This window comes from Canis lupus, chromosome 25 (assembly GCF_003254725.2).
Source record: "Canis lupus dingo isolate Sandy chromosome 25, ASM325472v2, whole genome shotgun sequence".
In the NCBI taxonomy this organism is placed as follows: Eukaryota; Metazoa; Chordata; class Mammalia; order Carnivora; family Canidae; genus Canis; species Canis lupus.
In genome coordinates, this window is record NC_064267.1 from 7,075,467 (window position 1) to 7,099,461 (window position 23,995).

The window sequence follows — 23,995 nt, forward strand, 5'->3', positions numbered from 1 at the left end:
TACCAAAATTGCACATTAATCAAAAGGTAGATGATCTATGAATATCCTACTGAGAAAACTTGCTGGAGAGGTGGACTTAGGTGAAAATATGGAAATGCCACTCTGATCTCTTCTGCAACCCTAAAAGCAATGCAACCATGCCCTTTCACATGGGACTTTGTGTCTTCAATTGTACTTTCGTTGTTTTGTTAACACAGACCCACGATTGTGTTTTGTGGAGGGTAGCCTTTTATTCAAACACATATTTATCCACGCTTCTCAATTTTCCTAAGGGTATATAAGACTCATTCCTCCTCTTGGCTAATTCTCTTAGAGCCTTTGGCTCTGCCTTTTACTAAGAACAAAAAATACTTTGTTCTAAACATTATAATGTATGGCCAGTGAATGCTTATCAGCAGAAGCTCTGTTCAGAAAACAGTGTTTGTTTAGACACACCTAAAGGAAATGCAGTCCATCTCTGCCATTAGCTTAATAGTGATAACATTTCTTGAGTTCCGGGCATGTTTTAGGCATTGTTCTGAATGTTTTACATTCATTGTTTCATTTAATGCTATATCCACCTTGGGTCGTGTATCCCCCAGCTGACGATGGTGTAGCCAACACTTGCTTGAAAAGCTAACTCCATAGTCCAAGTCTTTAAAAACTACACTCTGCTGCCACCTGTTAGAATTGCTTGTCCCAGTGGACTTGGAGTGATACCATCTCTAATGCTGAGACACTTGGAGAAATGGCCCTGAACGACTCACTGATGAATGCAGTGTCAGGATTTTGTTGATAACGTTGATTATTGCATGAGATGGTGTCCTTCCTGTGATCTTAGAAGAGTTTTTCTCTGGCCCCAACACCTGAAGGCATTGTGTTTCTTTAGGACAACTAGTGTGTGTTTTATATTAAGAACAACTGGATATGTTTTCCTCTCTATATTAGCTGCTAAAAAGATTGGAGCCAAATGTGTGTTCTGCCTGCAGTAAATATATGTAAATTTTTGGCATGAATTTTGTACATCATTCCTACTTAGGGCTACTCTTTTTATCTTTATTTTCCTTTTGTTCAGATTTTCTTATCCATTATCTTTAATTGTATCTTACCCATTTTATAGATCATAATAAGTCACCTTGAATTCTTTTTTGAACAAAGTTGGATGGAAATAAATGAATTCTAATACAACTGTTCTACTCACTACATAGTCTTTAGTGTAGACTGGAAACCACTTGGGACCCCTGCAGATTCTGAATAATGGTTCCCACCAGTGAGACCACTGCTGTTGGGTCTAGTCTCCTTTCTGAAGCAAAAGTGATTCAAATTAAGGGAAGGACAATAGGCACCAAAGTCTCCTCAGTCTTGGCTCACTGGCTTTTTCTCAGTCTCCATATCAAGCCTCCAACTGTTTTTTAAAACTGGAAGAATGCGTTACTAAAAAACAAAAAACAAAAAAAACAAAAAAAAAAAAAAAAAAAAACGTGCTGGAAAAGCTTTGTAGGAAAAAGACTTATTTTGAGGACATAAATACAGATTCTAAATGTAACCAAAATGATTAATGCAACCCTCTCTTGTATCAGTATGAATCTGTAAGATGTCCAAGGGACTTTCACCAGACCCGATTACTACCTTATGAAGCCCTCCACATCTGTAGGGCTTCCCATCTGGTAAGTCACAGAGTGTGGAAAGCACACAGGGATCCGCCTCTGGTCCCTGCGAAGAAGGAAGGTGGTAATAAGAAGGGAACAAAGGAAAAGGGGACACACACAATGGAGAATTAAAAACCAGTATCAAAAGGAAGATTATTCTAGAGATTTAAGAGTGAGGAAGGGCAAATAAAAATGAATGAATCAGTAAAGAAAGAGGGAACAAGAATAAGAGGGAAGAAACACATATCACGCTAGACTGTTCTTTCTTTGCCAGTAGTACCTCCCTGGAACTAAAAAGCTTCAGGTCTGTACAGGATCTTGAGATCTCAGGCCCTGGGTGGTGGAAACCCAGAACATCTCAGAACATCTTTTCCCTAAACCACACTGATGGGCCTCTGTGCTGCCTCTCTTTACATGGTCCTCTTGAGCCACCATTCAAGACCCTCCCATGGTTTTGCCCTGGGTCTCAGGGAAGGGGGCTTCTTCCTGCAATGAGTTGGACCCCTTTCCCCCATGCTAAGTGTCTACCTCAAACATAAGCATTCATCACTAACAGTTGAATGCAGCCCCACAGGGCCCTGAAACATTGCCAACATTTTGCCTCCCACACTCCCAAGCGCAGAACAGTTTATATATGATCAAACAAAGGGTATCCATTCTCCCCCTCACAGCTGGCCTTAGATGAAATAAGGAAGTTTAGCCTTCAATTATGAACCATTTGTATTCAGACATAGCAGTGTGTGAGAGGAGCCTTGCTTTGTTGGCAGAGATTTTATTTCTGCCCTAAATCAGTGGTGCATGGAAGCACAGGCTATGCCTGTCCTGAGGAATATGAAGTCACTGCAAGGAGAGGCCCACCCTGCAGGGTTCAGAATCAGAACCCGCCACATGCCGTACTTAGGAACCTTTCTCTTTCTGAATAAAACCAGCCTTTCTTCGTTAGCTGAGCATATTTCTGAAGAATAGGAAATGGAAGTCTCAATAAACATCATTAAGTACTGAAAGGAGTAGCATAAAAGGGATGCCAAGTAGGAGAGTTTATATTATTTAGATGAAATTTGAATTCTAATGCAACACTCATGCCCGACCACTCCTTCTAATAGAACAGTAAGTTTTAGAAGCCCAATTACGCTGGGAAGACACTTCCTACTCAGTACAAGTGTCTTCTACCCGATGAGTGTTCCTCACAGCCCTGTCGCCTACCTCAGATGAGATAAGTGATGTTCTGGGGCCTTTTCAGATTATACTTTGAGTCCTTGCTTTTTCACACCTGGACTTTTGGGTGGAAGACAAAAGAGAAGAAAGTAAAACAAGACCAAGGGAATACTTACCACTCACCCTTTTTCCTGGAAAATGAGTAAGCAGGTGCATGATCCTTATAAAATGAATTCTGCATTGCTGACCACCGAGCTTCCCTTTTTAGAGCTGGCATTTGAGCCATGCTTTAAAGGTACATGAGACTAGGATCTGCTATGGAGTTTGCAGGCCTCGTGCAAAATGAAAATGTGAGATTCTTTGTTCATAAATTATTAAGAATTTCAGAACGGTGACAGCAGAGAATTAAACCAAGTGTGGGGCCCTATGTGACTACCAGCAGTGACAGTCACAGAGGCAAATGAAAGACATTTTACTCTCCTTGGGTCTTCCTCATAATGAAGTTGAAGTATCTGGAATAGCCTCCCCTTCATAGTGGTGACGAGGCTGCTGCCCTCAAAAGCAACAGCTTTAAAATGGTTTCTTTAGCTCTCTATTTTTCACTTGGAAAAAAATTTTCACCAGAAGTGCAGATTTCATCACTGCTTTGAAAACTCTTCTAAGAAGAAAGGATTATTGACAATCACTCACGTCACCACCCTTGGTTGTTGGGTGAAGGTAGGTAGACTTCTTCCTATTCTCCGGATCTCTATATGGAAGAATCTTCTAGTTACTGTGTCCGGGAAGTTTTCCACTGCAAGGAACAGAAGCTTGTCTTGAGATGGAGTAAACCATGGGAAATTCATGAGCTCACGTGACAAGAAGTCAGACATAGGGTGGTCCAGGGTTCGTTTTACCATCAGCTCCAGGCGCTTTCAAGACTGAGGTTTCATTCTGTCGTTTCCCTCCTGCCATCCTTAGTTACTACATCTGGGATCTGGTCTGAGTTCAGACCACATTTTCTTTATTAGGTTCAGGAAAGAAATTTCCTTCTGTGCTTCCAACAAAAATCCACAGATCCCACAGATATTTCCCACATCCCTGGAAGATAAGGGTGGGACGGGAAGGTTATTGTCAGAATTTGAGGCAGAACAAATAAATACCTGACAGCCCTCTGGACATCCTGTGAGATCTAAGTCAGAACAAGCAGCTCAGATCCTGCAGCTGGAGAGCTCCAGACATGTCTAAAATAATTAAAATAACAATATTTGCTGAAACTAGAAAGACACTTGGAAACAGAACAATACAAAGAAAACACCGCCGGGATATGTTTGTACACGTACACCAGTGTACACCCAACATGAAGCCAGCAAGACACAGTGGACGCTCTGCAATTTACACACAAACACTTGTCTGCTTTATTCTGTTGATAGATTCCAATCAATATTTCTCTGCTGCTCAGAAAAGAACAGGAATTCTCAAAGGGAATAACAACACCAACTCGCGTGAGGATAAATGTTTGTGAGTCACACTTAAGAATTCACCTTCTAGGCATTTAGATTCTGAGAACTCCCATGTAGCACAGCCCTGTGGCACTGTCTCGGGCCTCCTTCCAGAACTAGAGGAGTGAAGAATGTAAACAAATTGAAGGCGGAGCTCACTTTAGCAATCATTCATTCGACGTCTTGAATTTTTCTTTTGACAGTACATGCTTTCTTCTCATGCACTTTGGTGAAGTTTGGAGTAGTTGCCAGAGGATGATACATGTTCTTTAGATTCTTGAAGAGTCATCTAAGAAGGCAAAGCTTTTCATTTTCTAGACCTTCTAAACTTTAAGAATAAAAAAGAAAGCAATTAACTTTTTTCTTTAAATTAAAGTAATTCACATAGAATGTATTAATGGTTTCAGAGGTAGACTTCAGCGATTCATCAGTCATATAGAACACCCAGTGCCCATCACATCACGTTCCCTCCTTAATGCCCATCACTCAATTACCCTAGACCCCCACCCCTGCCCTACAGCAACCCTCGTTTATTTCCTATGATTAAGAATCTCTTAAGGTTTGTCTCCCTCTCTGATTTTGTCTTGTTTTATTTTTTTCCTCTCTTCCCCTAAGTGACAATAAACCTGAATATCCTGATCTGTGGAATTAGAGTTATAAGGCTTGGAATGCAAAAAAGTATTACTAAGAATTCTATTTTTATTGCCACAAAAAGTAGCAGTGTATAATTTCCCCCAGAATCCATTCAGCTGACATATACAAAACCCTGAGTATTCTCTAATTGCTTGGAATTCTTCTCCTGCTGTCACTGTACTTTAAAGGAATTAGAACTGCTCTCCATTTATAGCAATAACCAAGAGAGCTCCTCTCAGACACCTGAGCTTGGGTCAAGGCTGGCCCGGCACGTGGAGCAGCCCTGACGCGGCCTGGCGCCTTTCCCCAGGCATAGAGAGGAGGAGCCATGGCTCACCGGTGTGCTGCTGCTTACCTGCCTAACCACTGGGAATATTCCTACCTTGCTTCTTGGAAGTGGGCCAACCTGCGAGCCCTTGAGGAAGGAGAAAAAGCAGAGATTGAGGGTTGAATGAAGGACTAAATTTGAGCAACTCAGTGCCCTGCGGGCATTTAAAAATAGCAGATATGCAAATTTGCTGTGAACCAGAGCTCTGAGAGAAACTCAGCCCTTTCTTGGGTCGAGGCAAATCCAGAGTGCAGAGCCTCTCTAAAGGGGCCTAGAATGTAAGCTGCCAACCCCCTGCTGGAATCTCCATTCTCCTAGGGCTCTGCACCACCTCACTCCTGAGTCCCTTACTGCTGCTCCATTTTGTCAAGCAGAAGAGTAGTCTCAGCCCTAGGGATGAAAAAGGTATAAGACAATGTCTTGAAGTCTGAAAAAATGCCACCCAGGAATCCTTGCTGGAGACAGAGCTTATGCACATAATGACCATCCAGGTAGAATAATGAGTGCTAAGCACACATGAGAAACATACACAATCCATATAAGGATTCCAAAGAAGGACAAGAAATAAGACTTTTAAATCAAAATACATGCTCATGGTATTATTTTGATTCTCAAGCATATTTCTTGTAAACCTCTCCCCCAGAGGTGCACTGAATATAGTTGCTTATCTGGGATCCAGTGAACCATCCATTCACCAAACTTTCTCAAAACCCCTACTAAAGTGTAAACATTAGAGAGCAGGGAATTTGGTCTGGTCTGTTCACTCTTGACACCTAGCAACTCTAAATATGCCTAAGATAGAGTGGTACTTAATCACTGCTTGTTGGATAAATGAATGGCATGATAGCATCTAGTGTGTTAGAAGGCTACAGGTTACAAAGACAGTCATACACATTTTCTCATTTAGTCTCCACAGTAGCCCTGCAAAGTGGGCTATTATTCTTATCTTCATTTTACAGGAGATGGAGTTAGTGTTCTACTACTACTGCCCAGAGTAACTAAACTAGTAATGTACAATTTACTAGTTTGGATGCAGATGCTGCTCATCCAGTCCTGGTTCCATGCCTTGTCATCACTCTCAAGGTGCTTGCCTTAGGAAGAGAATGGCTGGGGTGAAGGTGGCCTCACTAACACGTCCTTGTGACTTGTTTCAGGTGGGTCTTTTTCGAAAATCGGGCGTGAAATCTCGAATCCATGCATTACGTCAGATGAATGAGAACTTCCCCGAGAATGTCAGCTATGAGGACCAGTCTGCGTATGATGTGGCAGATATGGTAAAGCAGTTCTTCCGGGACCTCCCAGAGCCTCTTTTCACCAACAAGCTCAGCGAGACCTTCCTCCACATCTATCAGTGTAAGTGGAAGTACTGCAGATCAGTGTTCCCGTGTGCACCCATCCACTTAAAGCATTCTTTAAAAAAAAAAAAAAAAATATTTTATTTATTTATTCATGAGAGACACAGAGACTGAGAGAGAGGCAGAGACACAGGCAGAGGGAGAAGCAGGCTCCATGCAGGGAGCCGGACATGGGACTCGATTCCGGGTCTCCAGGATCACGCCCTGGGCTGAAGGCAGCGCTAAACCGCTGAGCCACCCGGGCTGCCCAACTTAAACCATTCTATAGGCTGTCTGCCAGTTATGCAAGTAGTGCATGAATCCATAAAGAAATGTATAAAAGGTATCATTCTCTGCTTCTTTCCAGAAGTAAACTTTGTTCACAGTTTGATATGAAAATCTCCAGGCCATTTTTTATGCAGAAAAATACCTTTTTGACATCAAAATATTCCTCCTCAGTAGGGTTTTGTGTAAGATCTGAAACTAACACTCAATGTACTTTTAATAACTTTAAAGTGAAAACGGGACACAATAGAATTTATTTCATATATAAATGTTTTTTAAAACTTTAATTTTTTAAAAAAATAAGCATTTCCTTGAGATACATGAAATTCAAAGCCAAATATGTTAAAATGACCAGAAATAAAAAACAAATGTGTTTTAGTACAATGTATTTTAAGTGATGAAAAGCAAGCAAACTAAATCAAGCTTATGCTTAATTCAACAATTTGTATTTTCACTTGGAATTTTTTAAGTGATGTTAAATTAATAATTCTCAGCAAAACCCCTGTAATTAAAATAATCATTGAATAAAACAATGTCTGATTAAAAAGCATGTCCTTCTAAAGGTAGCTACAAAGGGGTATTAGAAATCAACATGTGACTCTTTCTTGATGCAATAATGTAATGATTATAAATTATTTTAGTGGTCCAAGTTCTGATTCTTTAGAAGAAATGTATTTGGCATGTGGACTTTGAGTTTTCAGGAACATATACATGAAATGAGGCTCAACATGGAATTGATCCAACTTGAAGAAGATCCCTGCTATAGAGAATTCTGTGCTAACTGTGCTTAAGGAGCCTACAATATTGCAAGTCCAAAAAGGATTATGATAAATACCACTTGTAAAAACAGGATAAAGTGATGACCCACTAAATAAATATTATTGTGTCAAAGTGAATAGGTTAAGTTAAATTAATGATACGTGGTGCATGATCCCAAACACAGTTCATGATTTTGTTGCCATAAGAGGTTGATCTGCATTTTTCCAGTTAAGCCTCCCTCATGGTTTGGAACTATCATATATGATTCTTTACATTTACTCAGTTCTCGGGTTAGGGTTGACATTAGTCTAAGATTAAAGCCAGATTATTTCCAAGAGATAAATCCCTTTGGTCCTTTCTGAAACTCACCAGCAAGAAACCAGATCAAAGAAGGGTTTATTTTAGCTGAGCAAACATTAACTGAGTTCCGCTTACGCACAGGGCACTGTGTTGAATGCTGCAGATGGTATGGATGGGTAAGACTTACTCTCTGCTCTTAAATACCTTACAGCTGAGGGAGATGAGACATGTACAGACATAACTGCCATATAGCAAGACTGGAGAAATTCTATAATAAGGTTACAAAGAAAACCCAAGGAAGTTGAGATGAGTACCAGGACTTGGTGTGGACAACAGATGGTGGAGAAATTGGAAGGAACACTTGTTGAGTGACACAAATAGCATGAGCATATGCCAGGAGTGGACAGGGTGTTCGTCTGGCTTGTGTGAATGGTAACTGTATGACACAATACCAGTGACTCTGAAAAATGAGACCGGGGCCATCCCAAGGAAGGGCATTGAATTTCAGGGCAAAGAGTTCATACGCGATTCATTAAGCACTGAGGAACCCTTGGGGTTGAGGTGGTTGCCAGTTACAATGCTCTCAGCTGTAAAGACAGAACCAGAAATCCAACAAGTAAACAATAAGGAAATTTTATAATCTAACATGGCAAGAAATCTGGAATTAAGTAATTCCAGAGTCAGTTAATTTCATAGCTCCGTGATGCCAGGGCTGATGTCAGCCTCTCTTGGTTATGCTCTCAAGGTTGCAATACAATTACCATAACTTACAATTATCATGTCTTCCCAAAGTCACACTCAAAGGCAAGAAGAGAACAGAAGGGCTTCTCCTGGGACATATGTCTCTTTTTATCAGGGAGATAAATTTACAGAAGCTCCTAGCATTTATCTTGGTCACGTAGGTGAGAAATGGTTTATACGTTCTCCCTTAATTCAATCGCTGGAAAGAGAGCTGGGATTACCATTTGGGGTTTAGGCCAACATGGTTATGCCCTGGGTCTGAGGGAAGGGCTCATCTTCCCTGAGATTATTACAGCCTGCATTCGAACAGCAAGTGTGTTTCCTTATGGAGGAGGAAGGAGAGAGTAGGTGTTGAGTAGGCGGCCAGGTCTGTGTCTGTCACAAGGGTCCATGTCCATCAGAACTGCTCTAGTCACCCATGAATCTGGAAGTGGTGAACAAGAGATACTGGACTCTACAAGAACAGAGGGTTAGTGATAAGCTGACACATTAACTGAGGTGCTGGATTACCTGCAGTGACTTCCAGCAATGAGACTGGAAGTTCAGTGTTCCATGGGTAGACTCTAGAGTCAAAGGGAGGAACCATTCTTCCTCCACTTCTCCAGAGCAGTTCTAGTTTTAGCTGTATTACTTCTTGGATATTTATCAAATGATTCATTAGAGTTTAGATGGATAATGAAAATAGCTGAAACCCACTGGTCTACAGTAGGGAGAATGGAGGGATCAGAGACTACTCTGTAGTCTTCAGGTTTGGGGACGGGGAGAATATTGAAAAGAGGGGAAGGAGAGCCAGTTTGAGGGCAGGGAGAGCAGAGGTGTTCAGGACCAACTGGATGTTGAGTTTGAGGTGCTGATAGCCATCCACATGGTTGCCATTATCAACACTAAGATATGCAGATCTAGAATAGTCCCCTGAGAGCTGAGAAAGAGGCAGGAACTACAAGTGTCAGTGTAACAAAGGTCCAAGACGATAGGATCCAAAATGAATGCTGAATTTAAGGACTAGTAGTTCACCTTCACAATCATTTTTTAGTAGAAAAATCATAGAAGATACTTTCTGACGGATAAAGGAACAAGGGAATAGAAAGTTGAGGTGACATGAAGCCATGACAGATGACTCGTAAAAATTGTGTCGTGGAAGAGAAGGCCTGCCATGTTAAGTTAAACAATGTATATACACTAGACACCTTAGCTAAAGCAGCATATTTAGAAGCACAATGGCTTGGCTGAATTTATAACACTTCAGTACAGGCTTGAAATCATTAGTGGTGTCTCCTTCTATTTCAACAGAAGCAAGAAAAAAGAAAAAAGTTCTGCTAGAATTTGAACAAAATGAAAAAAAAAAAGAATTTGAACAAAATGGTTCTTTTCGACTAAACCCAGGTCTATCTTGTGCTGCACAGTGGACATGGTGGGGTTAAAGATGGGTTCTAGAACACTGAATGTAGTCAGACTTTTCCAGAAATGTGGATGTGCTGGCTGCCTGTGCCAGGAGCGTGCCCACCCCGGGCTGTCCGATGGAGAGAGTAGGTCCCAGGCAGAAGACCACCCCACAGCCTCTCTGGAGCAGCAGGCTCCAAATTTATCATGTACCCCTACAAGTAGTGAATACCTGAGCATGTTTACTTACTTATTTTTTCATAATAGAACTATACTGTGATATACGGTGCACATTCTAAAGCATACCCAATCAGTATTTTTAAAGCATGAGAGAAAACATAAACACCATTGGAAATCCTGATATTTTCTTCTCACAAGTCAAGGATTATCACAAACACATTCCCCCATCCCTTCAAAGGACAGACACCCTACTGCAAAGACCTGCCCTAAGACATGGTATTTTAAGAAAGAGGATGCACCCAAAGTGAGCTGCTGATGATAACTTTCAGAGTGAGAAGAATAAGGGCAGTGAGTCAGATCTCAAAGATCAGTAACAAACACATCCAGGGGGCAGCAAAATGCAGTGCCTAGCACCCACTTGCTGTGATTTTCTCCATCGGTTCACATCTGGGACCAGTGCCCTTCTAACCCACTATCACCACCACTCCACAAGGGCCGCCCTAAAGGGGAATGGCCTGGCACAGCCAGCCTTTCTCCATAACCTTAGTGAGCCTAGTTCCTCTTCCCCAGGTACAACCTCAATTTCCATAGTCTCCAAGATTATGAAGTACGTGACATTGGGTCACCACAGGGAGCCAATAGCACATGTCCTCTGCACTGAGCCCGGGTGACTTGTAGGAAAAAGAAAGATGTGTGCAGCTGACCCTCAAGGAGCTGACCCACTAGGAGTCACTCCAGAGAGCCAGCCAGCTGGATCCCACCACTCACAGTTAACTGTGCCAAGCTGGCATCAAGGCCTGGCTGTTCCACCAGGGGTGGGGAAAGGCAAGGCTGATGTCTCGTAACACAGTGGTGTCCGAACCGGCTCTGTAGAGCCCTCGGCATCCTGAAAGGTGCTTCCCAAGCTGTCGGGGCTGGGGGCGGCGGGGGTGGGGGGAAGGTGGGCATTAGGGAAGCCAGACCAACAGTGCCCCAGCCTATTGCCAACTTCAGCCAGAGCAGAAAACAAGATTGAAAATAACCGAGCAGGTAGATTGCTCAGAAACCATGAAAGGCCCGGCAGGGGGCGTCCCTTGCCAAATAGCGTCTCGCTGTGAAGATGGCAGGTTTGGAGTTGGACTGCTGGGGTTCCAGTTCCATCTCTGCCTCTCTCTTACCAGCTGTGAGGCCTGAGCAATGACGTACTTTGTGGCTGTGGCCATGGTGGTTGATGATGGTCCTGTCTCTGAACGCATCTTCATCCCCGAGAAGGGGAAGCTCCCTCACTATCTCCCCGCTGGCTCTTTCTATGGCTGTTCCCCTATGACCTGGCCCCCACTTGTCCACAGATGTCCCCAAGGAGCAGCGGCTGCAGGCAGTGCAGGCTGCCATCCTGCTGCTGGCCGATGAAAGCAGGGAGGTCTTGCAGACACTGCTGTGTTTTTTGAACGACGTGGTCAACTTGGTGGAAGAGAACCAGATGACGCCCATGAATCTTGCTGTGTGCCTGGCCCCTTCCCTCTTCCATCTTAATTTACTGAAGAAAGAAAGCTCCCCCAGGTGGGTTTTTCTCATCAAAAGCCATGATCCTAAACCAGGTATTTCCCCTAGTTGATTTTACACACACACACACACACACACACACACACACACACACCTTCTTGTGTTGTATTTCAGCTTGGGGATTTGCCACCATTTAGTTTATAATCAGAAAATGTTCCAAGGAGACTTAATTCCCATGCTCAGTTATGAATCCCAGTAGTATGGAAGGATGCCCATTGCAATCCAGAAAGCTTGAGGAGTAGTGTTGTGGTCTGTGTGTAGTGCGTGAGTAGGAAGCAGGAAAGAGTAGAAGTCATATTTACAATCTTTAATGAAAAAAGCAGGACCTAAGGCTCCAGAACAGCTGCCTACAGTGATGTGGTTTCAAACTTGGGGAAAAAATAATTTCTCCCCCAGCAGCTTTTCCTGCCCTTGTAGTTTTCCATGGTTTTTCATTAGAAACTGTCAGACTCTTAAACTGACTCAGAATATTTAGGCCATGTGCTCATTGTTTTTATTTGGCAATGAGAAAGCCTGGGATCTGGATTAGCATCCGGGCATGACCCAAAAACAAAAGGGATGAGCTCAGTGTTGCGAAAAGCCCTTGGGTTTGGGATCTGCTTACTGACTCTGCCCTTCAATTACAGAGTCATACAGAAGAAATATGCCACCGGGAAGCCAGATCAAAAGGACCTCAGTGAGAACCTGGCCGCCGCTCAGGGGCTTGCCCACATGATCACGGAATGCAACAGACTGTTTGAGGTGAGCAAAAGGTTCCAGCAGCCTTCCTCACAGCTCTTGGAGCTACATAAGATGCTTGGAATGGTTGCTACGTTTGTGGCTCATATGTGTTCATTCCTGATTTTTTAAGGACAATAGTACACTCCGTAGCTCCGGTCTTTGCCTCTAAGAAATGTGAGGAGCTAGCTGTACAATAGAGGCTCTGCCGGTTAGACACCTGGGGTTGCTGTGATGATGGTTTTCAAGGAAACGGTTACATTACCTTCCATTGCCAGATTCAAGGCCAGCCTGCCAATTACGTTGCATTTGTTAACTTGGACTTGATGAGGTTCAACATCTGTGTGTGTGTGATATTGAGCAATCCCTGTCAACTAAGAATCAATGACAGCTCTGCGTATAGCTGCAGATATGTTCAAGAAGTAACTGAACTAGACTTCTGGCATACTTTTTGTGGTATAACTGGCATTTGTAAATGGGGAAAGTGTGCTAAAAAGGTAAAGGTATTTCTAAGTCATATTTGAGGTTTCCTTTAGGTCTGTGTGCTTAAAGTTTCCTCAGCCCACATTTTGCCAAACTGAATAAAAATACGTTTAAAGTAAAATAAAAGGGAAATGGAAAGACTAAAAGGGAAGTCATTGAAATGTTTTGAATAATAACTGTAGTCTCAGAAACGTATTTGTTTTTCCCGACTTTAGGAAATGCTCCCACCCCAGCCTTGCCGCCAATCTTGGGCAAACATCCCTGGCCCCATGGCACCAGGCCCACTGCCCATACTGTGGTTTTTGACAAAATTACTTTGCTTTCTTTAACTATCAGCCTCAGCTTTTCCTTAGCTCAGTATGTTGCTCTTTCGTGCATCTGTTGGTCCAGGTCCCTCAAGAGTTGGTAGCCCAGTCCCATAATTCTTATGTCGAGGCTGCGATCCATGCTCCAACTCTGGAAGACCTGGGGACCCAGCTGGAAGAGAGTGGGGCAACTTTCCATACGTACCTGGAGCATCTTGTCCAGGGCCTCCAGAAAGAAGCCAAGGAGAAGTTCAAAGGCTGGGTCACATGTTCCAGCACAGACAACACAGATCTTGCTTTCAAAAAGGTAATCTCAGGGTAGCTCAGTCGGTCAAGCGTCTGCCTTCATCTCAGGTCATGATTCCTGCGTCAAACTCCCTGGTGAGCGTATGCTCTTAAATAAATAAAATCTCAAAAAGGTAATCTCAGGGGTTGGAAAAAATTACCCCCAAAGAGCCATGTGTAACAAGTAGGGATTTGTTTTGCTTTATAAATGGCCATTCCAGGGGTGCCCTGGTGGCTCACTCAATTAAGTGTCTAACTCTTGATTTCGGCTCAGGTCATGATCTATCTCAGGGTCGTGTGATCACACTTCCCGATGGGCTCCATGCTAGGTGTGGAGCCTGCTTAGGATTCTCTCTCTCGGTCTGCCACTCCCCCACCACCTCTAAAAAAATATAAATAAGTAAAATAAATAAATAAAAATGGCCGCTCTGTCCATGGGGTTTGGCACACACCTGAATAGGCCAAGGATCCACTCTGGAGATTGCCAAGCACTCCCTATTGCAGATCATCGGAGTGTGGACTGTGAAGCTAGGCTGCTGGATGCCAGTCATATCCCTATCTCTTAGCTGTGTGATGTTGGGCCAAGTCTCATGCCTCTCTGTGCCTGTTTTCTCATTTGTATAATGAACCTAATCCTACCACTGTCAGAGGAGGATTATTTAAAAATAAAATGGGTTAGAATCTTTCCTGGCACACAGTACATACTGTATGTGTTGGTGGTTATTATTTGTATTATCACTATTATTTATTTTTATTATTTATTATTTTATTATTTTTCTTCTACATCTTAACTTTAAAACCTGAAGTGTCCAGGAATCCCTGGGTGGCTCAGCGGTTGAGCATCTGCCTTTGGCCCAGGGCGTGATCCTGGAGGCCTGAGATCGAGTTCCGCATCAGGCTCTCTGCATGGAGCCTGCTTCTCTCTCTGCTTATGTCTCTGCCTCTCTCTCTCTGTGTCTCTCATGAATAAATAAAATCTTAAAAAAAAAAAAAAAACCCGAGGTGTCCAGAATCACTTGTTCAAGTCACATAATCGAAGATGTTTTCCGAATGTCCAGTGAAGAATGGTAGGTTCTGGCTGGAACTCGTTGACCTCTTCAACCTTCGGTGGTGTCTTTTCCTAAGGTGGGAGATGGGCATCCTCTGAAGCTGTGGAAGGCCTCCGTGGAGGTGGAAGCGCCCCCTTCCGTGGTTTTGAATCGTGTTCTGAGAGAGCGCCACCTGTGGGATGAGGATTTTGTCCAGTGGAAGGTTGTGGAAACCCTGGACAAGCACACAGAAATCTATCAGTATGTGTTGAACAGCATGGCCCCCCATCCTTCCAGAGACTTCGTGGTCCTCAGGTAAGCCTGACTGTAGGGTTTAAGATATTTTTCTTTTTCCCAAAAGCAGATTAAGATCTGCATATTTAAGCATTTCTCAGGGTTCTACCACCAAAGCTCAGCCTCCACTGGGGATGCTAAGCGAGCGCTCATTTTCCTGGTGAAAACTGACTTTGCTGTATTTATGCCTGACTTCGTGCTTCCTGCACCCACTTTACAGCTCTGCTGGGCTCTCTGATGGCCCCTTTCATTATGGAACATATGGTTTATTAAGCCACAAATATTGTTCTTTCCTCAGAAGAGCTGCTGTTTGTCCAGTTGCCCTTTCTGCCAAATTATGCAAATCGAGTCTGACTTTTCTCCTGATTTGGCCTTTCTCCCTCGGGAAAGCAAGGCTTTGGTTTGTGTAGCTCTCAAGATAGAAGTGTGTGTAATTTCAGAATCCATCTGTATAACTTCAGATATTCACAACTCATTGCCATGTATGGAAAGCTTGGCCCAACTCCGAAGGTCCAATTCTGTAGAGACAGTCGGATGTTCAGCGAGATTTCAGGGCCTGACAAGGCCTGCGAGTCTGGTGTCTACTGTTGAAGTATTGCTTCTGATCGATGTATGGGTTGAGCTCTGGCTCCCTGCCCTCTGGGTTTGGAAGGGGGTGCTCAACCAATGATAGGAAGGATGCCCAGTACAGCTGTGCACATGGGCTGGTGAGTCAGCATTGAATCAGAAAGAACATGGACTGAGGATACTAAGAAACAAAATAAAATATAATTAAAACAATATATTCTCTTTTTTTAATTGATAACTGATGGAAAACACTGTCTCTTCCCATAGATTGGCAGTGTAAAAGGAATCACTAGTGAAATTGCTGAATGTACATTTCAAAATTTCTTTATGAAACTCGTTTTGATGGCAAACTACAGGTCACTTTTCACATGGGCCTTTGGAGTTGGTCCTTGGGACTCTGAATTTTAAGGATCATTTTTCCCTAAATATGTGTGTTTATCTTAGCAACCTTGGGATCCTGGAGGAGAATGTGAGCAGGCTTAAGGGTGGCTTATTACCACAGTTATGGGAACATTTGTCATCTCATGGAATTCAAATTTCACATCTTCACTCTTATAAGCAGCAGATTAAATAGTTCTTCTGGGATGGCAGCCATGGGAATGGAGCCATGCCATAGAGAGGGCTGAGGGCCAGAGCCCATGCATGGAACCTCCCTCCTTCTGTCCACCCAGCAGTCCCGCCAGCCTATTTTTTAGTACAGGGCATTATTCCAGCTGCATGGGGAGGCTGTGGTCTGTGACTACAACAGACCGCAGTCCTGCTCTCTTGGGATTTACATTTTATCAGGAAGGGAGTGTCAATCAGTAATAAGTAAGGGGATAATGTTACTTATATTAAGGGGGGCATAAGTAAGATAGGACAGTGATTAAGGGGTTGAATTTTAAATACAGTGGTTAGGGCAGAGTCTCACAGCATTGATAGTTGATCTACAACTTAAAGAAGAAAGTGGGTGAATCATGAGGCTCATGGGGGAAGAACTCAACACTCAGGAAAATAAACCATGCACCAGACATAGTTCTGACAACAGGGATTCCTGTGGTTATTATGATACAAGAAGGTAGAAAGTGACAAGGTGAGGAGGTCACAGAGCTGAAATGCTTCTCTACGGAGGCTAGCAATCCATTTAGGACTGCCACTTTTACTTCTTGCTTGATCTCCTTCTTTAAATCCTCAGGAGCTTCTGGTGATAGTTAACTGAGGCTTTTCCCATTTTATCCCCACAAATCTGTACAGCTCCCAGTCTTTATCACTAATCATATCATCGCACATGAGGAGAATGGTCACACCCATGGAGAAGCTACGAGGCATTTGTATAGGGCTTGCTTCTTGTTCTTGTGGGGCACGTATAATAGTTTCTCTTTCTGGCGTGGTAGGACAAGATGGATGAAGTTATAGATGACGTGGCCAAGCAAGGGATAGGATTTGTGATGTAAATAGCTGAGATTATGATAATGAAACCTATGTCCTATGATGGAAATGGTTGTACACAGATGCTCTCATGGTTCCTGACTTCTATCTACCACATTTTCCTGAGTGATAGCCCCCTCTCTGCTTGAATAGCTCCTGTCACAGGGAACTTACTGCTCCTCAGATTGCCTGTTTCATTTTTGGAGAGCACGTTTGAGTCAGATTGTCTCTATACTGAAGTGACACATGGCATCCCATCTCTGCCTGCTGGGGCCAAATCAACTGTTTTTTCTCATTCCACTCAGGAGCCACTCAGGTATTTGAAAACAATTAGCAGTCCACATGTGCCTAGTTTGCTTCAGGCTGGGTACCGCCAGCTCATTGTTTTCCTTTAAGACTGAGTTGAGCATCACCTCCTCCAGGAAGCCTTCTCCTGTGTGCCTTCCCTTCCCTTCCACAGGATTGCAGAGCAATGTGTGCACAGCCACAGTACTGTGCTTACCTTGGTGTTTTAGAGGTCTCTTTGTATGCCTGTTTCTCTCCCTTGGTTGTGTACCTTCGTGTGGATACTCATGTACCCGGTAGGTGTTTGTTTGCTGAATGAATTGAATGTGCAAGGCCTAGTTCTAAACCTGTAAGGCCAACCCTTCAGTAATGGCCAGGAACCTCTGAGGCCTCGGTTTGGGGTTCCAGAAGCAGATTAGAAATGGCAAGACCAGTTCTGGCCCCTAGGTCAGAGGGCTGAGACCCTTGCTTTGAATTGCAGTGTAAAAATTTTACACACCCTTATGGAAGCCATTGGTTTCATCTAAGGTTTGGGATTTGAGCAGGAAAACACAGCTCAATGCCATGCCCAGGGTTTTCTTTCTCTCTTGGCCTTAATTTTGATGTGCCGGTTGTTGTGTGACAGGACCTGGAAGACCGATTTGCCCAAAGGAATGTGTACCCTGGTGTCCCTCTCTGTGGAGCACGAGGAAGCCCAGCTCATGGGCGGCGTGCGGGCCGTGGTGATGGATTCCCAGTACTTGATAGAACCGTGTGGCTCCGGCAAGTCGAGACTGACCCACATCTGCAGGATAGACCTGAAGTAAGTGTGCCCTCCCCAGGGTGGCAGGCACGCTGTCTGAGCCTCAGCTCCAGTGGCGGGATCGCCAGGGCCCTGTTTGCCATCCCGATTTCTTATTTCACTCTACTTTGTTTTTTCAGTGCCATTAGCGTGCCTTCATAGGTGATTACAGATCCTTTTCTCTGTTTTCCTTTTCCTCATCTTTCCTAAAACTCTGACCTGCTTCTGTGACCCTTGGCTTTTCTTTCTTCTCCATGTTGCTCCTGTTTCCCTATATGTGCCTCCTGCGCAGAGCAAACACACACGCATGGTGGCTGCTCAGTAAAGGCGAGTCCCGTTCTCTTGTGCTGCTGTTGTGCCAGCTCTCTCTTTGCTGTCCTCTCCTCTTAACCTGCTTTGAGAAGAAGCTAGCTTAAATCCAACCCCGTCAGAATGCCTAGCTGGCTCAGTGGTTGAGTGTCTGCCTTCAGCCCAGGGCGTGATCCTGGAGACCCGGGATCGAGTCCCACGTTGGGCTCCCTGCATGGAGCCTGCTTCTCCCTCTGCCTGTGTCTCTGGCTGTCTCTCTGGGTCTCTCATGAATAAATAAATAAAATCTTAAGAAAAAAAAAAATCCAACCCCATCAAGGCAGTCATGATGCTGAACAAGTTCCAGTCTGGGTACCATATAAACAGAATTTTCTCAGTGAATTCCAGAATTCAGTCTGAATCTTCCCTGAGGAGATGGTGTCATCGTAAAGCATCCAATGAACACTGAAAAGATGGACTGAATACTTGGCCAAAGAGGCATATTCAAGGCACCTGATGACAGAATGAGGTTCTCAGATCCTCCAGGGGTCAGCCCTGAATTGTAGGCGAGTGCACGAATGGGCAGGGCACAGGACAGCACGCTCTGTCATGATTAAGTGCTGAGATTTGGAAAAAAGTTTTCCCACTTTCTTTCTGATTTTTGTCTCCACAGAGGTCACTCTCCAGAGTGGTACAGTAAAGGCTTTGGACATCTGTGTGCAGCGGAAGTTGCCAGGATTAGAAACTCTTTTCAGCCCCTCATTGCTGAGGGTCCAGAGACTAAAATCTGAGTTTTCCCCAGTGTGACATCAAACTCAGGGAAGAGGAAGTGAACGGAAACACTTGTGGGAGAGAGTGTGCTCATGAGAAAGCAAGAGAGAGAGAGACTGACATGGTTAATGCTTAAAAATGGAAACACTGAGAAGTTGGAATGTTGAAGATGCAGGAATTTCTGAGAACTTTCTTAGCCTTCCTGGAGATGGCTACATCCCTACTAATATAATATTTTTAAAAATCAGAACATTTATCTATGTTACTTAAAATTAAATGGATTATTCCTTGTGCATTGCCGAATTTGCTATTTAAAGGCTTCTAAGAAGCATACTCTTAACTGTAAATAAATGTATTTATAGCCTATGTACATATGTGTGTATATCTCTATCCTTGCTGTATATATGTACAGTATCAATTTTATATATAATTGCATCTTTCAAAAAGGAACGCATCTGACTCAGTGAGTCCTTTCCTCACTCTTGTGGTTCTTTCCAAGTTGCTCTCCCATCTCCCTACGACCATCCTGTAAGCTGAGCAGAAGCTGCTGCTAACACCAAGGTGTGAAAACGTGTAATCTGTCAGTCTGCCCTGCTGTCTAACCAAAGATTAGCTAACCAAAGGAAAACAACAGTACAAGGTTCTTATTTGTTGTCAGTTTGTGCGTGTGATTCAAAAACTGAGCTTAGGGTGTTGGATAGAGCCAGGAAAATAATTTGTACTCCTCTTAAAAGCAAAGAAGTGGGGAAGAAGTTGTGACCAAGTGGAAGGCTAGGTTACCAGTTGCCAGTGGACCCAGCCAGGTGCAGTTTCAATGAAATGTCAGATGCCCACAGGCCGCTGGAGTCAGCATAAGTAACTGAAAGAAACTTTTCCCTGCTGGTTAGAGCCAAATAGGATAGCCTTTATACATTCACAGCCAAAGGGAGGCTCTGTGTCTTATCAAGTTTTCATAGATAACATTTCATCATGTTCTTAAATGTCATTCTCTATGACCAGTGGCCTACTTGGTCACAGTTAATTGGTATTTTCTTACCAATATATTGCACTGAACTTAACTCTGGACACCAGACAAGGGGAGGTGATGGTCATTTGAGAGTCCTGGACCATTACAGTTTCAGGGAATTCTTATTTTGTTACATATGATGCTCTAAAGATAGAATTCATTAAAGTTTTGCGATTTGAAAGACAGGGTTTTAAACTAATGGTAAAACCAAAACTATACTCTGCAATTAGTTTTAGAAAATATAAACAGGTTTCTTAATTTCGTATTTCTTCATTAGCCAGTCAAGCTTACCTAGATGTTTGACCCAACCTTATTTATTATTGTAGAGACTAAGCAGATCGACTCTCCTTAACCAATTGCTAATGTATTTTAGTTGTGGGGTTGGTTTTATTGTAATTCAACAATGAAAGAGAAGAAGATAAGTTATTATGTTTGGCTTCAGGGAGAGATTTTCTTTGGTAATCCATGAGAGATTGGTATCATAATTTAGCAACTGGTGTGGGAGGAAAAAAAAACTTAAATGAGTGTTTTCCCCTTTCTTGTATTGTATGCATTTATGTTATTATGTAATGTTTTTTCCTATAAGCAATGTGCAATTCTTTTATTGAGAGAAATAAAAATGCTATGTATGAGTTCTATATGGTGCAAAGGAAATCATACCATTTGTTTATGACCCAGGAATTTTTTATTTCCTTGCCTACAAAAGATGGTGCCAGCAAATCCATAATTTTCTATTTGGACAGTGCTCTGTGAACAAAATAAATTCACTTATGCCATGCATCTTAGGTTTAACCATATATGCTGGATTACATTCATATGCATAGACAAGATTAACAAAGTCTAGTTTAACACCTGTCCAGAGATAGAATCCTAGGTGTTTGGAAAATGTGATAGACACACAAAGATGAATCGTATCACCGAGTTTAGCGTGCACACAATCATCTGGAGACCTTGTTCAAATGCAGACTCTGATTCAGGCAGTCTGGAATGAGAGTCTACATTTCTAACAAGTCTCAGGGATGCCCATGCTGCTGGCCCAAAGGCCACACTCTGGAAAGCAAGAGGATACAAAAAACTAATATGATTGTGTTTCTGACTCCTCCTCACTTCGAATTATCTGACTGACTTTTCTTTTTTTACACACATACTAATCACATCACCACCACATAACACAGTGCGTCTAAAAAAAAAAACCCAAAAAACAAAAAAAAGGAAAAAGGAGGGAAAAGGTGCATCAAGCTTGTTTGTCAAGTACCACAGTGTTTTACTCATGGTTATCTTGCCAATGGAAATAAAATATGATATTGCATTTAAATATTATATTTATACCTCATGTATATTTTTACCTCAATTGTTGGTATCAGTCATCAATTGTAAATAAATAATTGCCAAGACAAATACATTTATATACATTAAATATTTCCTATTTTCTATAAAATATATGTTGATTTTCATGCTTCATCCTGTAGGTTGAAAACCTGTATTCAGTATCTCTCCCAAATACAAGGAGGTTGTTAACATTCACTAACAGTCTCGGTTTCTTAAAATGTGTCAAAGGCATTAGAGTGATGGGAAGGGCTGATTCTTTACATTTCACTGTGCTTAAGACTGGAAGTCATCAAAACACATTTATGGTATTTTTTATCAAAGATTCCGTAAACTCTAGCTACATTTCATTTTAACTGAGAAGACCAGAAATTGAGATGTGATGAGGTGACTTCTGGCTGCAACAGTAGATCACGAAGAGTAGCCCACATCTGGCTCTAAGCCTCTTGGCCTCATTCTGTTTGTTCTCTGCTTTACTTCTAAAAGATAACAAAAGTAGCTCCTAATCAAGTACGCAGGAGCTCCCTAGCATTCTCAACTACAGGCTCCAAAAGCCACAAAAGACCATATGCCCCCATAGAAATGTTCCAAACTCTGCCCTCTGTGCATCTCCCTCAAGCCTTCCTCTTTTCCTTGAAAGTTTTGCCTTTCATAGGCAAAGGAGGAATTTCAGTTGCCCCTTTCTTCTACTTCAAAGAAGAGAACATAGTGGTCATTCTAGCAGCCCCTGGCTACAATGTCCTGAGACCCTTAGGCCATATGAATTCAAACTTGATTGCAAGCATACTTGTAATTCTTAGGTATGACCTATTCTACTTCTGTCTTTTGATATTTAGCTGCAGAAAAAAAAAAAAAAAACTGGTCATATGTCTTCTTCTCAGGATGATAGGGTAGAGGGATAAAATAGACTCCAGCAAAGGGGAGTGTCACACACTGACCCAAAAGCAAAATCAGTCCAGGCCGACTGCATAAGGAATTAAGAAAGAAAGACTTGAAGTTACAACACTGTAAAGCCACAGAATTTGAACAACTGGCAACATGCAATGCTAGGCATGCCTAGGCAGGCCACATCCTTGCTAGACTGAATGTTTACTTCCATTCTAGCAGTCGCACCTAACAGGCTAGCCAAATGCCTCTTAACCCACATCCTCCTTGTGCAGAGATGAGGCTCAAAATCCCAAATAATGCTGTCCCTTTGAGGCAAAACCTTCTGCATAGTTTGTTCATGCAGAGCACTCCATTGGACACTGAAGGGGAGATGGAACACTGGGCAGGCAGAGGTGTGGATAGTGATAAGCAGCAGTACATTCTTGTCACCAGTTAGCAAGGACTGAACCACTGCTCCCAGCAGAAATATAAGGATAGGTTCCCATGAGCCTCTACTCACATTTTTGTCAACCAATCAGCATATAACCTTGTTCTAGGTGCACTTCTGTTTAATAGAAATTTCTTACAACTAATTATTTACCCACAGTATTTCTTTATAGTAAAGCAACAACCGTCAAGAAAGGCTTAATATTTTCTGGAACCCGAGTAATCTGTCTATAAATTTCTTTGGCTTTCAGCCTCGCAGCCTTGCTTTTTAAATCATTATCTTTTGTATGGGCCATCATCTTATGAATCCACAAATTTAGGGCTTTCTATCTTGTCCACAGCTTTGTCATGCATTATCAGTGTTACTTTCCAGAGTAGCCTGACTTACAGATCAGTGTATTGCCTCTTCCTTTTTCTAAATGTACCATATTGTCAATTCATTAACATTGAACTCACAGCACTAAAACTCCTGGCTAAGTGAAGCTTATCTAACACATATATTTCCTCTGTAAGGCATATTCCAGCCTTCTTGCATTCAAGAATTCAAGACAGCACTCAGGACTGTACCTGGGGCCATTTTAAACTACAAAATCATAGACAAAAAGCACAAAAATGGAAAAAATTTGGTATTAAATACATCATGAAAAGGATACTTTTTATAGTAGTGAGAACTTAAACAGGAAGGCAGAGGCCACATTTGCTTGATATCAGCTGGGAATGTGCATGAACATTGGTGATTCCAATTTTGTGCCATTTTGCACATATCCCAGAATGACCTCGAAAGAACAGTGAGTATTGACTTGGAGATTACAAAGAAACCTAGAAAGTAGGCAAATTGGCAAATATAGAATCTGCAGGTAATGAGGATGAATATGTATACACAATACCCCGTAGTAAGTTACCATGAAGTCCATGAAGCCCAGAGGCGGTGGTGACTCCCGGGGACTTTGGAAGAGTGACAGAGAGACAAGCACATGGAAAACCTGCGATGTGAAGGGAAAGGATGGGCTTGGGCATTAGATGGAGGTTGGGTGTGGCTAAAACAGAGGGTCAGAGGGTACAGAGGATAGCAGTGAATGGAGAAGGAGGTAAAGCTGAATGGTCACAAGCCAGGAATTTTTTTTTTTTAAGATTTTATTTAAAATCTTAAAATTTTAAATTTCTCCCTGCTGGGAGCCCGATACAGACTGGATCCTAGGACCTCAGGATCTCACGAGCTGAAGGCAGATGCTCAACTACTGAGCCACCCAGGGCGTCCCATAGCCAGGAATTTTTAAGCTGCAGCACGGACTTTGGACTCTCTATTGAACCAATTGAGACGTGAATTCACATTTGTTTTGATGGCAGAGACTTAAAATGGGCTAAAAGAGAATTGATGTATTCCTGTATGCA

The 23,995-nt window shown here is 42.6% G+C and overlaps 1 protein-coding gene across 25 annotated transcripts in view; it reads left to right on the plus strand.

Moving 5' to 3' along the window:
• STARD13 (StAR related lipid transfer domain containing 13) overlaps nt 1–20,601 on the plus strand; it is a 511,253-nt gene extending 490,652 nt beyond the window's left edge. For 24 of the 25 annotated variants that reach the window (XM_035718334.2, XM_049101343.1, XM_035718326.2 and 21 more), the window contains 7 exons: nt 6,380–6,578; nt 11,533–11,743; nt 12,373–12,487; nt 13,337–13,558; nt 14,662–14,879; nt 17,743–17,919; nt 18,860–20,601. In XM_035718334.2, coding sequence (XP_035574227.2) covers nt 6,380–6,578; nt 11,533–11,743; nt 12,373–12,487; nt 13,337–13,558; nt 14,662–14,879; nt 17,743–17,919; nt 18,860–18,977 — 1,260 coding nt within the window. In that variant the 3' untranslated portion in view covers nt 18,978–20,601. The remainder of the gene's footprint in view (nt 1–6,379; nt 6,579–11,532; nt 11,744–12,372; nt 12,488–13,336; nt 13,559–14,661; nt 14,880–17,742; nt 17,920–18,859) is intronic. The other variant, XM_035718367.2, reaches the window with a different exon arrangement.
• Nucleotides 20,602–23,995: the final 3,394 nt, after the last annotated feature.